This window comes from Phalacrocorax aristotelis, chromosome 20, assembly GCF_949628215.1.
Source record: "Phalacrocorax aristotelis chromosome 20, bGulAri2.1, whole genome shotgun sequence".
NCBI classification, from domain to species: Eukaryota; Metazoa; Chordata; class Aves; order Suliformes; family Phalacrocoracidae; genus Phalacrocorax; species Phalacrocorax aristotelis.
In genome coordinates, this window is record NC_134295.1 from 3,435,519 (window position 1) to 3,451,778 (window position 16,260).

Genomic DNA, 16,260 nt, shown 5'->3' on the forward strand with positions numbered 1-16,260 from the left:
GCCTTTGCTGGGATGAGGCGGGGCAGCGCACAGCACCGACCCGGGCACCACCAACACCACCGGCCGTGGGGCAGGACAGGCTTTACAGCACTGATGCACCAACAGAGCTCCCGGGTTCCTCGAGCAGCTCTTGCCCAAGACCATCACGACCGCAGAAAAGGGATCTTCCCAGGCGAGTCAGGAGCTCGGGGTCCAGCTCAGGGGTTTACCGGCACTGACACAGGCAGGGCTCTACAAGAAATGTATAGCTCAGAGTGCTGCTGGTGCATCGAAGGTGTTTGGTAAGGCAAAACAGCCTCATCACAGGGGCCACGTAGCTTCTTTTAGATTTTCCTGGCTCGTTTCCACAGCGGGATTAATCTGTATTCGTGACTGCTTCATCAGCCTTAAATGATTGAATGGGAACAGCCTGAGCAGGACTCATCAGCTAACAATAATAATTTTACTTAAACTTTGACCGTATTTAGCCAAACGTCGCTTGCACTGAGATCAGGCCCCCTGCAGCACCCGCCCCTCCCTTGTACGTGGCCTCCTTACTTACACAGCCTCGCTACTCCTCTGGGAGCTCGGTCTCCTGGTGCACAACCACTTTGGTCACCGACATGTCCGGGTGCTGCTCCTTTGCTGCCTTTATCGCCTGCGCTAGAACCTGGAAGAGACCACATTTCAGAGCATGCCACCGAGGGTCCTCAGGGGTCAAGAGACTAATTCTAACTCTGGGGAGAGAAAAAGAAAAGTGATTCTACTTCAGTTCGGTGACTTGCAGTCATATGAGGTTGTTTCTGAAAGGAAAAGCTGTTTTCTAAGAACACACTACACCTCCCCACTGCCCGATGGTAGACGATGGATGAGAGCAATTAAGCAAAACCCTGTTTGTTCTTCCAGGAAGGGTGATGAGCACATTTCAGACATCATCTCAGGCATTTTCTTTCGGAATTAATAAAGTGGTTCTTGTCGTACGAATGTTCTCCAGCCCCATGATACTTGCAACTAAAATTAAATTCAAAGAATAATTCTCTGATGACAAAATCATCACTTCCAACACACGCCAGAGGCCAATGAGGCTGACTCATCAGAAAGGTTTCATATAAAGCCGATGAGATTTAATGCAGGTGCTGAGTGCTATGAAATGACTTCTGGCACTATACAGCAGCAACAGCGCTTCGAAGTTACTATAAAACTAATGCAGATCATCCAGATATCAAGGAAAACCTTCGTTTCGCATTTTTGTGGATTATTTTGAAAAACTGCATTTGTCCAGAACAATTCTGGAATCAAAACTTTGCTGCCAACACCAGTTTCAGAGCAGAATTAAGCTTTGCTGGCCCAGCTATACAGCTGCGTATGGGCAAAGAGGAATTTATTATTAAAATCAGTTTTGGATTTTTATTTCTACCCCAGTAAAGTTTCCCTAGATTGTTTCCTGGTTAAGTTGTCTCGGGAAAGGCAGCCTGCCTAGTTGGTGCCAGCTCTGAGAAGCTCTTTGGACCGCATCCAAGCTCCTACCTGGTCGTGGTCTACATCTGCATCTCCTGTGATGACAATCCTCTTTTCAATCCGCGTCTCTGAAATGCCACCTTTTACAGTCTAGTACAAAAGGAAAAAACTAGTATTAGTCTAGAAGTGAAAAGGAGTTCGAGTGCACTGGGGCTGCCCGTCTAAAGACAGTATTAAATACAGCGTTACCGAACACTGCCGTCACACCACGGTATCAGAATCACGGGGGAAAACTCAAAGAAAAACTGTCAAATATTATTTTTCTTATAACTGAGCAAGGAGGAGCTTTGACTCGCTGTACAGCTCTTTGCCGTTGTCCCACAGGACAGTCAGAGCTCGTGTCCACAGACAATTAATGCATAATCTACAGTCTTAATTCAATGCAGGCAAACCTGGAAACCTCATGCTTTGTTTCATGGATTAATCACATTTTTTTAAAAAGAACTGGGGTTTAAGCTTTTTTTTCCCTATTACTCAGCTCTGCCCGTCTCTCTATCGTGTTACCGTTTTAGCTGTTGTCGTCGTTTTATCGTGGTCCCGTGCTTTACCTTTGTGATCTGTGTGGTGGTGGTGCTGCTGGTGGTTTCCGAGGTGATGGTCTGAGCAGTCAGCAGGATGCCAGGGTCTAAATCTCCATTGCCACCATCCGTCTGTGGGACAGAAGAACAGGCCGTCAGCCTCTGCGGGCCGCGGGGACAGAAGCAGAGGCCTCCGCATCACGAGCGGGATGCGATCCGAGGACAGGAACTCCTCCCCACCGTGACCGCGGGACAGAGCGAGCTGATCTGCAGCCGCCGAGCTGCGCCCAGCTGCACGAGGACGTCGCAGGGCGCTGAAGGCTCAGCACAAAGCCCGTGGGCTTTAAGACTGGAAACGCAGGGATCCACAAAATCACCCAGGCAGGACCTCTAACACCTCTCGGACCAGGTGGGCTGGGATACACCCAAGTCTGGGTACGCTGCAATGCCGGTCGTGCTCCCCCGTGCCAAGCCGCATGCTTTGGGCCGCGATGGGAGACGGAAGCAGATACCTATCCCGAATTACCCCTTCCTGGATCCAGGCAGGTTCACATAGCCAGAGAGCACAGTCTGACTCAGAAGGTACTTTCTCCCCTTCCTCCCTCCTGACACCACCTCGCCCATCACTCGCTTTAAACTCTGCAGAAGGGAAGTGCAGATACCTGCTGACCTAGGAACAACTTCTAGAGCTGGTTGCTTGGTTCCCATCCTGCACGACTCGACCTTTCAAGGTCTGCTGAAAAACCTAAACCAAGTCATCCTGCCAACTCATCCTGGCCGCGCTGCCCGCGTCTCCCTTACGGTGCGCTGCCAACACCGGGCAGCGTCCCCAGCTCTGCGGCGGAGCAATATCTGGAGTTACCACAAGGTGGGACCATTTTCCACAGACTGGAAGAAATCTCACGGCACATCACAAGCCGGTACACGCACAGCCGACTTCTCCCAGCCCGGGAGATGCACTTCTCCTTTTCATTTCCCAGCTGGAAATGGTAACAGCAGGAACCAGAGCAAAACTCCTCTCTTCACGTCTAGCCGCTCCCTGAGAAACGGGGCGATGCTCACCACCGCCCGGTGCAGGCGTGTCCGAACGCCCCCTCCCGCAGCCGGGGAGGATGCTGAGCGGCCACGGGGCTCCGCAGGAATCCCAAATTACACAAGCATGGTCCATGGGATACCCGCGCCCAGACCTACATCCCACAGTCACTACACTCCAACAGCAGAGCATGGGGTGCTTCTAACAACCAGCTATGACAAACCCAAGATAACACAGGCTCTAAATTCTCAAATACATATATAAAACCTATTTTAGATTGAGGATTAATTTTAACCTCAGCAACGAAACCATACCTGCATACGTTGGCATTGCTCCACTAACTTTTCTAGTTTCCGATCACCAGGCACCCAACTCTGGCTATATTTTATACAAAACTTTGGTTTTCAACACATGTTTCAGGGTTGAAACCTGAAGAATAATGAAATCGTTTCTAAATCAAGCTCTGAAGAGGCATATACAGCAAGGAGAGCTGGGGAAAACAAGACGAGGCACCTCTTGCAGAAAAAAGGCCAACTCAGGTTAACGCCATAGAGTCCAATCTACATCCACCAGTGGCTGAAGAGAAATTCTGCTTGCATACACGCCTTGAAAAAATAATTACTCTTCAGGGACAGTAAAAACACTGCTCCTCAAAAATACCAGATGCACCTGGAAATAATGCCCAGAGCATCGGTTAACGTCTGTGCTGTGACTCAGGTGCTTGGAGGAAGGCAGGTGCTGCTGCCTCATCCGGAGGATTCGGAAACAAAACACATACTTGGGTTTAAGCAATCCACTGGAAAATTAATCAGAACACACCTTACCTGTGCAGCTTCATAGGTGATGGTCTTCGTCTCCGTGTGGACAATGGGGACTTCTTTTGTGGGAATTTCGCTTTTGACGGCGCTGGACACGTCGGAGATGGTGACCGTCTGCGTCTTCACTAGCGGTGGCTGTGAGACAGGGTTAAAAACATCTCCGTAAAGACCCAGTTAGCATCTCCGCATCGTGACCGTGTTGCTGGCAAATGTTCTGACACTGATCTGATAAAAGCACTGTGGGAACCAAGGTCAGCCTGGAAATCTGGGGTTTTAAGCCTCTGGTACGACACTGCTCAGAGGGCAGAGACCGTGCGTGGGGATTAAACAGACAGAAAGATCCTCCAGACCTTCCCCAGCACCGTGCCCTCGGGTCAGCCCAAGCGAGGCATTAAGGGTTTAACCGGTGTGTCACATACCACAAAGAAACTGTCTCCACTGATTATTAACTTTCTAATTACTAGAAGCTCATTGCCAGCTGCCAGTAAAAGATGACCCTCATCTACTGATGACAATGTCAAGATTAACATAAACCCTGGGCAAATAAAGACTTAATCACAGTTGAGAAGCTTTATCCTGACTGCAAGTGAAACTATATTAACTATATTATTTAAAAAATCCTCACCAGATCCTAGGTCTTTAACTTTTATTAAATCAATGTCAGACAAAACAGAAACGTGACATCTCGGAAGAGAAATGGAAGGGGGGGGAGAGAAATCAGTTGTTCCACCACCTGATAATTATCCAGAAGACAGAGTTAGTTCAGACCCACAGTGTTTTTCCCAGAGGGCTTGATTTCTGCTCACCGTCCCCAAACCTGATAGATGCCACCGTGATTGTTAGTGGGGGAAGTGGGTATCTATTTAACCGTAAGCAATTAATATCAACACTGAAGCAGGCAAAAATATCTCCCATGGTGGGGAGCAGAAAGGGACATCAAAGCCCACGTTCACGATGTAAAAGCACGTTTGACAGCGCTTCAAATCGCTCTGCTGTGCTGAGGCTCAGCCTCCGGTACAGCAGGAAACAGCAAAAACCTTAAGGAACTAAAATTATATGCCTTTGGAGCCTAAATATTTCCCTTTTGGGGGATGCAACAGGATGCTTGGATCAAAGAAAGGCAAAGGGCGTTGCGCTGTAGCAACGGTATTTAACGCAAAGATAAATTGAGAGGGGCTCGTCTTTACTGCAAAAATAAATCGAGAGGGGCTTGTGTGCACTGACTGCAGGAGATGAACCAGCTAATTGGCTCCAAGCACGAGCCCAAGCCAAGCCAACACACAACTCCTCTCTGGGTCCGTGGCATCTGCTTGCTGCAGTGTTTGGGTTCCCACGCCAAAGACAGCCGGGGTGTGGGGGAGCAGGCGCTGGGGCTCACTACCTGGAAGCAGCGAATGACTGCCGGCAGCCCGTTATTAACATCTGAGTCGTGACACTCGCCATTTAGCTTTCTAAAGGCAAATCTGTCTTCGCCATCCTCCGCCACCTCCTCCTCTCCTCCCCAGGGCTGCTGGGGAGGTGCGGCAGGGCTGGCGGGGGGCTCCGGCTCAGAGAGCTCCGAGTCCTTCTCTGCATCTGCACAAACCCCCTTTCCACATCTCGGGTCCTCCTCGCTTGTGGGGAGGTTGGGAGCTGCTGCCGCCTCCTCCTCCTCCTCCTCCTCCTCCTCCTCCTCCTCCTCGCTGCTTAGGGAGGAAGCAGCAAAGTCACGGCTGGGAGAAGGCGCTGAGGCAGGTGGCACTGGGGTCTCACTAAAAGCTACCGACTGCTTTGAGCCCTCCCACGCAAAGCCAATGTTAACACTGCTGCTCTCTGGCACTGCAGCCACATCCTCTCTGGGGAGAAAGTCACTCATTTTCTAAAAAGAAACGAATACACAAAAAAGGCCAGAGAGAGAGAGAGAGAGAGAGAGAGCGCGCGTTAGGGAGAACAGGAGGTCATGAGGCATAAAGGCAAAACATCAGTTTCTTATAACATATCACATCTCCAGTAACGCATGCATCGGCAGTGAGTTTGGAGACTTGAAAGCTTGAAAACCTTTGTGCTATGCGACGTATCCAGTGCATTCACTGGCTCGGCCTTCCTGGTACATTAATAATCCACTCTCCTGAAGTTTAAGGAATTAATATTAAAACAACTCTCTGCAACTAAAGGAAGAGCCACCACTAAGCCCTTTTTGCCCAGTTTGGAAACAGCGGTCACTTCGGTGTAGCGAGCGGGGTCTTGGACACATCCAAAACGCACATGTGCAACAAAACCCACCGGCTACACCAAAACCATACCCCAGTTCTGCTTTTAAGTCCTTAAAATATTTTACACTGTGTTTTAATTTGCATGTGGAAGTTAAAGGAATAAGCCCAGAATCAGCGTACAGGATACCCCGCAGAGCCTGTGCTTTGCTCTTTTCTTCTCCCCTGGGGACGCTCACACCTCCGAGCACCCTCTTTGCTGTTGCAGCCTCCGGGATAACTAACACAGACTTGTCATTACGGCACTGGTAAAATTATTGTAAGAATATCTACAGGGTAGTATTGAAATCAACTGCCTCAATTACCGAGAGGCTCCTGAATGGTCGATGCAGTCTGGTCACCTGAAAGAATTTGTATTATTTCTTCTAGACAAACCAGTTCAATCAACTCGCACAACTTAGCACAAAACTTTTCAGCTGAGGAATAAAGAAATGCAGCTTTAAACCAGAAAGCCAGGTGTTCACGCTGACGCGTGCTGACCCCGTCGGCACCGAGCATGCGGCTCAGCTCAGCAAGCTGCTTTTGACCACTTATTCAGGACTATCGAAATATCTGTAACATACTTTATCCCAAAGGCAGGTGGCGCACGGAAGCCTTTGCGGTCGCTAAACCTCCTGGAGGTACAGCGTAATTGGCGTTTGTGATGGTGCACGGGAGAGAAGGCACGTAATGAAGCAACTCAGCCCTCCGAGAAGCAAGCAAGCATGTCTAAAGCACCTGAGGTATTTGGGAGGAGCGTGCCGAGCCAGAGGGTTTAACTAAGGCTGGTGCTATTCTCTCTCCGTTCGGCTCGTTAGCAAGGTCTCAACTAGGTCTTCTCGCATCTCTGGGAGCCCTCTAGCCAGGAGGGAAGCAACAGTGACAGAAGAGAAGAGAAGAGTTAAAACGTGAACAAGACAGAAAGCTTTAGCAAAAATCAGCTGTTTGCCCGAACGCCCGAGCGACGACCATTTCACACGCACAGAGAAGCAGCATTTCAGCCAGCAGCGGTGCACGACGGCTACGCTCCTGCCCCCTGCCAGAAATCGCGTGTCTCGTTATTGACGCGGGAAGTTGCCTTCAAGGAAGGGCAGAATAAGCAGTTACGGGCACCTACGCCTTTACACCTATCTAAGTTGTCACATCATACAACATCAGGGAGCAAGGAGGGAAAAACCCCAGCGGGATGCTACTTAATCAATGCCATTGCTATTCCTTCTCAATAATTAACCTCAAAGTTCATTTCTGGTAATTTTGTATAAAAATAGCAACGAATCATGTTCATCCAAAACCACGGATTAAATTTTCGTAAAAGCACGGCCAGTCCATTTCGTCAGCTGTTGTTCTAATTTCGGTGGCGGTGTTAAGATGAACAGAAACTGTTGCCTCACTGACTATTAAGAAGATTCTCTGGGCAACCAAAATATTGTAATTTGTGCTTAAAACACGAGGTCTGAAGCCTGTGGGTTATTGGGTACAAACGCATTTTCTGTACACCAGGGGCTTTCAGCCCCATTGACCTCATCTAATGGCACAGTTCAATAGTATGTTAAGAATAGTAACTGCTTTATGAGGGAATAAAAAGACGCTTATTTTAGCATCATTTCAAAAAGTGACTCCTCCACCATTCCCCCCCAGGTATTTTTCAGCTCCCAGCTCCTTTATGTTGCAGATTTCTGTCCATTAGGATTTCCAGCCTCTTGGGCATCTTCTAAGTTCTTGGGACATTGCTTAGGAAAATGCATTTACCAAGAGTGAAGGGACAGTCACCAGCACTGTGATGATCAGGTCTAGTAGGGAAGTGTTATTTCTGATCAAAAACCACTTCCATATGTATAATTTATATCCAGATCCCCCCCTTCATTTCGCCTAATGCAAGAGACTACGCTGCGCATCTCACAAAACAGAACGGAGGTTATCAGCTTTGAATGCCCTTGTCTTAATCTTCCTTTAAAACTTTGTTTCATACACTGCCAATATACTGATCTTTCCTTAATTATACATGCTAAAACTTGCAAATTAATCATGGGGTCTTGAGAAGACACAGTACATCTGGGGTTTAATGGAAACTGCCTTAGGAGCAAGATTTCCTTACATACCAGCTGGGGCACTACAACCAAGAGGAAGAATCACAGATAAAACAAAGCAGATTTAAATAGATCTGCCATTTGTGTAGCTGCTTAGAGACAAACATTTGTATCCAGTCAAAATAACTTCCCAGCTCCCTTCTGTATACAGAAAAAATAATTTGCATTTTGGAAATATCTCGTATGGTAAAAGCAAAAAGGAAGGGAAAGGCTCGAGTGAAGCCTGTGGCGCACATATCCCGGCCGGCAGTAGAGCAAAGTGCGGCAACAAACATGCGAACTGTAAAGACAGAGTGAAATCCTGATAAGATCAACCGATCAGAAGCACTTTTCTTGCCTTCCTATTCCACCGGTAAGAAGTTAGGCTAATTGAAACTATTTGTTTGTATATAAAATTATCTATTTACACACACCTTTGGTTTTTTTTTTTTTAAAATACAGCTATGTTTGCTCCTATATTTAAAAACACAGTTTGCACGTAGGCTAGAAGAGAGTATTTTTTAATTTAAAAAAAACCCGAACAACCAAACCTGGGAATTTGCAATCTGTTACACATTCTGATCTTATCAAGATTTATTTTAATTTGCAAATGCAAAAGCATTCCTATTTTCAGGGCTCAGATTTGCAGAGTTCCAAGCTCTCCTTGAGACCCGTGAAACCTGAGAGCGCCCGGGCTGCAAACCGCTCACCTCCGGAGGCACAAAACCAACCCAGCGACGCCTGCGTCAGGCACGAAGCAGACTATTCGCATAAGCCATACACAGTGTAAACAAAATACAGGACAGGATGCAATGCCCCAGAAGGGAGAAATCGAACCAGAAATGAATGCAGCTAAAACATTACCCTGCTGAACGCAAATCTTTGTGCCCCCGACGCTGACAAACACCGAGGATACAGCTTAAGCGTTACAGTGTAGTAAGTGACACACAGCAATTCAGACTGGGGATAAATTAATAACAGGCTTAATTGCACGGCTGATACCAGCGACCAAAAGGATTTGTTTTTCTTAAAAAGTGTTTTCGTATAAATTTGGTTGCCTGTATTTTTTGAAGAACCTGCTATTTTGGATGAGGCTACGTTCGCATGAGCCGGCTGCCCCGCGCTGCCGGCACGGGCGCCTGCTCTCGCAGCCCGCGCAGACATGCTGCTGCCGCTCTCCCCCGAAATATTCAATTATCCTCATCCCAAACCAGACCCCTCTCCTGCAGGAAGCTTAAGGAGTGCTAAGATGATGTCAACCTGACGGTTACCAAAGACGTTTGACACAAACTGATAAAACCATGAAATTACTCCCTACAACCGCCCTATGAAATGCTACAAATTCCTGCTGGTTAGTACTTCCCAGTCCCCTCCTTTTTCAGCACGTCACTGCAGCCGTTAACGCCGGTGTGTTATTAGGTTATCCCCGAACAAGCACCCACATTAGCTGACAGGCTCGGTGTGACCGTCTACGGATGCACAAGTAGATGACGTTGCTTTCGCAGCGCACCACACTCACCAGTGAGAACTCCCAGATCAAATGATGCTCAATCTCACAGCTGTCAAAGCACTTGGGTAAAAAGCATTATAAAGCAGGAAACAAGAGATCCTTATTTTACAATACCTGCCATGCCTCACAGAGCTGCTTTGCCTTAAAGATAGAAGGTAAAAAGTTTAGAAGCCATTCTACAAACCCTGGCATTTGAAAACAACAGCCGTTACCTATGGATTTGCGTTTTGGGGCTGACTTCTTTAATTGCCATCGATCTGATCACAACGTCCTGCCCAGCCTAGTCAGATGACAGAAGGGTAAAAGAGAATTTAACCGATGTTTAAAAGTAAGGCTAGAAAATACACAGCATGCTACGAGCTTAAAAAGAAGAAATTACTGCGTGAGCGAGAATCCCAGGGAACGACACGATACACAGCAGCCACCTCCAAACCACCGCATCGACTACCTGGCAACATGAAACAACCTCAAGATCAACACTTAAGTTATTAAAATAAGGTTGCTGAGCGGTACGATTCCAGAAGCGTGTCCTCTCCCCATCCACCCTGATCCCCTTCCCATCCCCTTTGTGGGGCAGGTACCCCCGGGTGAGGGGTGCAAAACTGTGCACTTGTTATTCCAAATTCCCTCTGCAGGGAAAAAGCTGCTAGCGGCACTGCAAACATCGCTTCCGACTTAGTGCAGCAGCAGCAGGTGAAAAGAGTGGGAGTACCATCAGGGTTTATAACTGACATCGCCTTTGTGCTGCTGTGTTTCGCCTGCTTCACTTCATAAATCAAGTTACAGCCCTGCTCTGGTGCCAGGCTCGGCCAGGAGAGCGGCAGCACAAGCCTCGCGCTGCTCCATCGCAGCCAGATTCGCTTTCCTATCATCACTCGTGACAGCACGGAATGAGCCAAACAGTTATTCCAGAAGTAAATAATCTCACAGAAGGGAAGTTGGGGAGTTAAAATTAAGCCTGATTCTTGATACAGCCTCTAGACACAACCTCAGGCAGCTTCAACCAGCTAAAACCCAACCAGAGGTTGCACTGTATTACCAAGCAGAAAGGTGGTGGTTAATCAGGAACGCGGTTGCTTTGCTTACAAGAATAGATGGGAACATTTTTGTCCTCAAATTAATCCAACGTGCCGGGCAGAGGCTCTCGCAGTTGCGCTGCACAGAACCCACGACACTTCTGCTCTCAGGACAACTTTCTGCAATGACTTTTCCTGCTGTTCAGTCTCAGAAGCGAAGAGGGAGAACGTGTTAGTGTCACATTAAGTATTTGGTAGAGGGCTGAACCTTCTGACCCCTCTGCAAACAAAGCCTTTCTTAAACCAGGCTGGTTTTAATCCTCAATCAAATTTTTCAGGCCAGTTTGAGAGTGTGCATTGCTTACGGCCGCAGCCTCGCGTGCCCCCTCTTCCTGGGGGCACCAAACCCGCACCGGAGAGCGTCCGGCAGACCCAGCAGCCTGAATGCAACCGGTAACGGCCCGGGGTCTGATGGCTCCCGGTTTGAGAAAGCAACGCCGAGGGTTAGTCTGAGGAAGTCCTTAACACCGGTCATATACACCTTCTTTGTTAATAAGTTAATAAGCAGTGGAAAGAAGTATCTGATTTGCAATAACATTTATTAATGATACATGTACATATTTACACAGAAAAATCTGAGAAAAAATACAAAACCGAAAAAGTGTTCCAAAAGAGAGCATTTTAGGTAAAAAAGAAAGTGTTTTTAGTCCCCACAAACTGATCCAACATGACCGTGCACCACCGCTAGAAGATCCCAAAGTTGCACAAACCAAGGCTAGTCCTTCCCTCCAGCTTCAGGAACCAAGACAGATGCAACGAGGGACTCAAGAGAAACCACCACTGCCAGCCTCCCCAAAGTCACCCGCTGGTAACTGCACACCAAAGAGCGTCTAAATGCACCCGTAACCCTTCTTTGGGCTAAATTTTTCCAGAAAGCATCCTACCTCAGTCTGTAAGTCACAACAGGTGCCATCAACTCACGACCAGGAAAAAACAAAACCCAATAAACCAGCAGAATAATTCTCATAGTGACAAATTACTGACCTTTACGCGGAGTGTAAGACTTTGCCCATAACCCTCCCGAGGAGCCCTGCAGTACGGGCACGGCGAGGCCGGCCCAATCGCGCTCCTGCAAACAACTCCTCTGCTGCCACGCCGAGGAAATCCACCTCTCGTCATTATTCCAGGAGAGGAGATGAATACCGAATACCTACTTTTTAGGGTCAAGACTAGTTACAGCACAAACTGCAAGGGAGGAGAGCTGGTCTTAGCTTAACTCGTACCCTAACCTGACCTGCCCATCGAGCCCCAGTTCAGCTCCTATTGACCCACGGGGCAAAGCGGCACATGGCAGGAGTTGCAACAATACCCTCATTTATCTGTTCACTTTTAAGAACAGAAAAGAAAACAGGGATGTTGTTTTACAGTCAAGCACACCTCGAATATCGCTGATGATGATCACACACTGAGCCCAATACCTAACGCAGCCTTGGAGCCGAATCCCAGTTTCAAGCCATCGGCTCTGACACACTTTCTGCTTCAAAATACTAATGTCCACCTTCTCCTAAAGCATGAAAGCACATGGAACTGTTCTGTGTTTATCTGCCATTCAGAAGAGATGACATCAGGGTAAGAAGATTCAGAAAGTGAGCGCGGAGCCAACCACCAACTTCGCGATGGAGAACGCCGAAGCCTCAACAGCTGCTAACTGGATCCCACATGTGAGCACCGAAGACCCTCGCTGCAGCTGAGTGGCCACACCACAAAACACTGGGAAAGTCTAATTAGCATCAAAACTGCTGGCAGTTGTCTTGTAGCTACGTCACCGGCGTGCCAGAGGAACTGAAATGTTGTTTTCTGCAGCAGGTCACGTTGGAAAAATCAGGGTTACTCACACCGACCTGGGTAAGGTTACGTGCTGTGGACATTTCCGGCTTCCCTTTGGAAGGGATAATTCAGTTCTCCATCACTCACAGACCGGCACTGCACCGGCCACGTGCGAAGAGGGTGCGTTAATCCCACCACGGCTCGGGGCACGTGGCCGGGGGCTGCCGGTGCTCCGCAGCAAGTTTGTTCCTGAGGAAAAAAGGGAGCGAAGTACCTGCATTGGTTCCTCTACAAAAACCCTGAGACCTCTGCCTTTAAACGAAGCTAGAGCGAATCAACCCTCCCTGTGCACGGGTACGACAGCACGCATCCCAAACCCCCTTCTTTCAGCGCCGCATCCTGCGCGGACATCAAGGGAGGAGGGTGAAACCAGGAATCGAGCAGCAGAGCACCACCGCGCACGAGAGAGAAACCGCGCAGGAACGGGACCGTGCGTGGATTGCCACGGGGCACGTCCGCGACTCCCTTAGCCTCACAAGTGAACAGGGAAAAAGAGCAGAGGAGCGACGGGCAAGGGGGCTGGAGCACAGCGGGCACATCACTGCGGCGGCGAACGGATGAGGTTTCTGTTCCTGAAAAGCTACAGGCTTTCTCTGTCAGAAGAGATCGTATCTACCCGGATGAATATAGCTAACTGGCCGCTAAACTGCCATAGAAATATAAAGTATTTGTTCAGTTTCTTTATACTCTGCAGTGATAATTGTTATATAAATCCCAAAAACGGTCCTGAGCATTCTCAGAATGTAAAGTTTCAAAGCTTTTTTTTGCTGATGATAACCAGCCTTATCTCAAGATTAAAAAAAGAGAAGGTGGGAGAGAATGTTTTAATTAAGAAGTTAAAGAATTGAGTTTAAGCGCCCAACAGAGCGCATCTCTCATCACTCTGGGATAAGATACACCAAGCACTATGTTCAACTATTGCTCTGGGCAAAGATTTTCAGACTTCAGGTCCTTTGGAATTTGGTACAGAAACCACGGCTTTGCAAAAGCCACTGGTATGGCTTCAAAGTACTTGTCATCGGTTCAGAAAGAGAGCATGTGGTAACCTCAGCGGTGCTCAAAGCGGCATCGCGGCTTTGAAAGGAAGCAGGTGCGTGTTTAAGCTGCTCTTTTCCAGGAAATCTGGACAGAAAATGGACAGAGAGAGACCCGAACAACTCCTGTCCCTTCCCCTCTCTGCGCCAGGCTGGGGAGAACGAAGAGTCCCTGTTTTTCATCACGTCTGCTCCAATTTTGGGAAGGAAATTCAGGCAGGGGATCCCAGCCAGAAGCTTCTTCCATCCTGCACCTTCTGAACAGCACGTGGCACCTCAGCACCCCTCCCCACCTCTGCCACCTCTCCTCTCCAGGGCCCGCCTTCGAGATAAGCCTTCCTAAACGTCACGCTGAGCTCAGCGGAGCTCACACGCGCCCTAGCGCGCGTCCCGCGGGTGCAGGCGCGCCGCCCGAGCACGCCGGCAGCAGGCAGGCTGCGCCGCCGACAGCCCTCCTTCGCGCCACGGCGCGCCGCTGCGGCCACCCGGTGACTTCTACACTTCCAGCCACTGAAAGAGGAAGACTGTGTATTAAAGGCAGTGTATTAAAAAGGGAAGAATACTTTCCAATGAAAAATCAGCATCCTCACGAAACAAAGTCCTAAAGGCACAAACTGGTGAACTAATCGGAGCGGGTTACCAGAGTAATCAGAAGGATTCCTGCGAGATTAAAACAAAGGGTTTCACTAGCAACCTAAGTTTCTGAGACATCATTTAGAGAGCCTCACCCTGTACACTGAGAGCAAGAGAGGCGCTCCAACAGTCCGTGATACACCACGGTCCTTCAGATCAGACAGCACGTGCCATAGTTGCCTGATGTCTTTTTCCTGCAAGATTATCTGCTAGCTTCCTAAATAACACTGTTCACACAGACACAGATCTATAAAGGGTTATAAATACATGTATTTATATATATTCACACGTCTTAGCCCCTGTAACAAAGGTCTACTCCTTTCTCTTCTGTGCTGCTGGAGCAGCTGCCAACACTGATGGCACTGGTGGCTGTTCTCAGAAGTAGTTGTGTCTATACCAATGCTCCAGAGAAAGCAACAGAAAGCTCGTCACTACCGAAAGAAGCGGTTGGCTCAGCTCAGTCCCATAATTACTATATACAGAAAAGAAACCCCTTAGACACAAAGTCCCATCTTCCCTCCAGCTCGCCAATCAGTTTTGCTCAGCCCAGCTGGGCAACTCGTCTTGGAGCCTGCGCAGCTCGACCAGGGTAACTGGGGTAAACGTGAGCATCATCCAGACATTTACATTTGTAGGCAATAAACAACAGGCGGCATGCAACAGTTTTGTTAGAGGAGTCAAAAGAATCGATGGCTTTAACATTAGAAGCGTGTCCTGATGTGGTAAAGTCAACATGCTAACAGAGATGTACCCAACACCAGGTTACTCCATTCCCGTGACCTAAGCGTCAGTTAGTTCAACACAAATTAGAAAAAAAAAACAAAACACATCTGAAGCGCACAAAGACCACCAGATTCAGAAAAATGATTAATCTATGTTTACAATAAACATTTCCTTGCAACGGGTTTTCTTCCGTAACACAATGTATTTTCTTGGAAACGAGAATAGGGGTGCGAGAGGGAAGCAGCGATGCTTTGCAAAAGGCTTCCCCCACTGGGAAAATGAAGAGTGGCCTGTCCCTGTCTCTAAGTCAACACTAACAGCAGCATTGATAATCAACACTTTTTATTTAAAAGCCAATCTTAGCGTCCCAGAAAAGGAGTGGTTACGGATTAGATTCGGCAGCTTGCTGTAAAGCCTCTTTTGGGCCAGTACCAAATGTTCTTCAGCTTGTGAACATCTTACATTTAAAAGAACAAGCTTAAAGGCAAGTCTTGGCCAATTCCTACGTGAAGCCTACAGGGGCTGAAGAAGCAAACGCCTCCTCCCACGTATTTACGCTCCCCGTCTGCCCTCTCAGAGCAATCAGGAGCACGGTTCAGAGAATTTGCTTTTGCACACTAGGAAACGTCAGAATAGACCTGGCAATCCATGACCACTCCTGCCAGGTCCTGGATCACGGCTACACAACAACACACAGCGGGATTAACACGACGGTCGCAGGGTGTCCCCGACCCGGGACAGCGAGCTACGGAGACAGGGATGCCCAGGACAAGGAAGATGCAGCAGAGGCTACGGCCAAGAAATTCAGGAGCTTTGGTCTTGAGGTTTCACCATGACCCTGTTGCCACTCAGAGAAAGAGCAGCCACCAAACAGTCAGTGCTATGACCAGGAGAAAGGACATCATAAAGGGAATACGTGGAGAAGGAAAAATGCTAGAGTACAGCTGACACTTTTTGAGTGATTTCTGCTCTTCAGGAATTGGAATAGAAACCTTTGGAAGAGCTTCTTCGCTTGCTTGCCGGGGAAAGGCTGTCTCAGTAGGGATCTCCTGCTTTTTTAGTTTGTCTTCATCCTGTACTAACAGAGGACGTTCCTGTGTCTGCTTTCGTGGTAGAAGATCAAGAAAGACAGAGAGAGATGAACAAAGATGACGGATGGAAAGTGCCCAAAATGACACTTGGAGGTGTGCAAAGCGTTAGGACAGCCTTCCTCTCAACAGAAAAATAAACTGCCCTGGAGAGCAGAGCCGCTGGCGGCTCGGGTCGCACCAGCCTTAGAGCTACAAAATCGAGTCCT

At 48.3% G+C, this 16,260-nt stretch overlaps 1 protein-coding gene across 50 annotated transcripts in view; it reads right to left on the reverse strand.

Annotated features, from left to right (window-relative positions):
* EPB41 (erythrocyte membrane protein band 4.1) overlaps nucleotides 1–16,260 on the reverse strand; it is a 95,917-nt gene that overhangs the window by 3,960 nt on the left and 75,697 nt on the right. For 26 of the 50 annotated variants that reach the window (XM_075114682.1, XM_075114676.1, XM_075114671.1 and 23 more), the window contains 5 exons: nucleotides 5,248–5,724; nucleotides 3,873–4,001; nucleotides 2,046–2,147; nucleotides 1,507–1,587; nucleotides 542–649 (listed from right to left, as the gene is read on the reverse strand). In XM_075114682.1, coding sequence (XP_074970783.1) covers nucleotides 551–649; nucleotides 1,507–1,587; nucleotides 2,046–2,147; nucleotides 3,873–4,001; nucleotides 5,248–5,724 — 888 coding nt within the window. In that variant the 3' untranslated portion in view covers nucleotides 542–550. Of the gene's footprint in view, nucleotides 1–541; nucleotides 650–1,506; nucleotides 1,588–2,045; nucleotides 2,148–3,867; nucleotides 4,002–5,247; nucleotides 5,725–16,260 lie in introns of all 50 variants that reach the window. The other 24 variants (XM_075114691.1, XM_075114692.1, XM_075114690.1 and 21 more) reach the window with 2 other exon arrangements.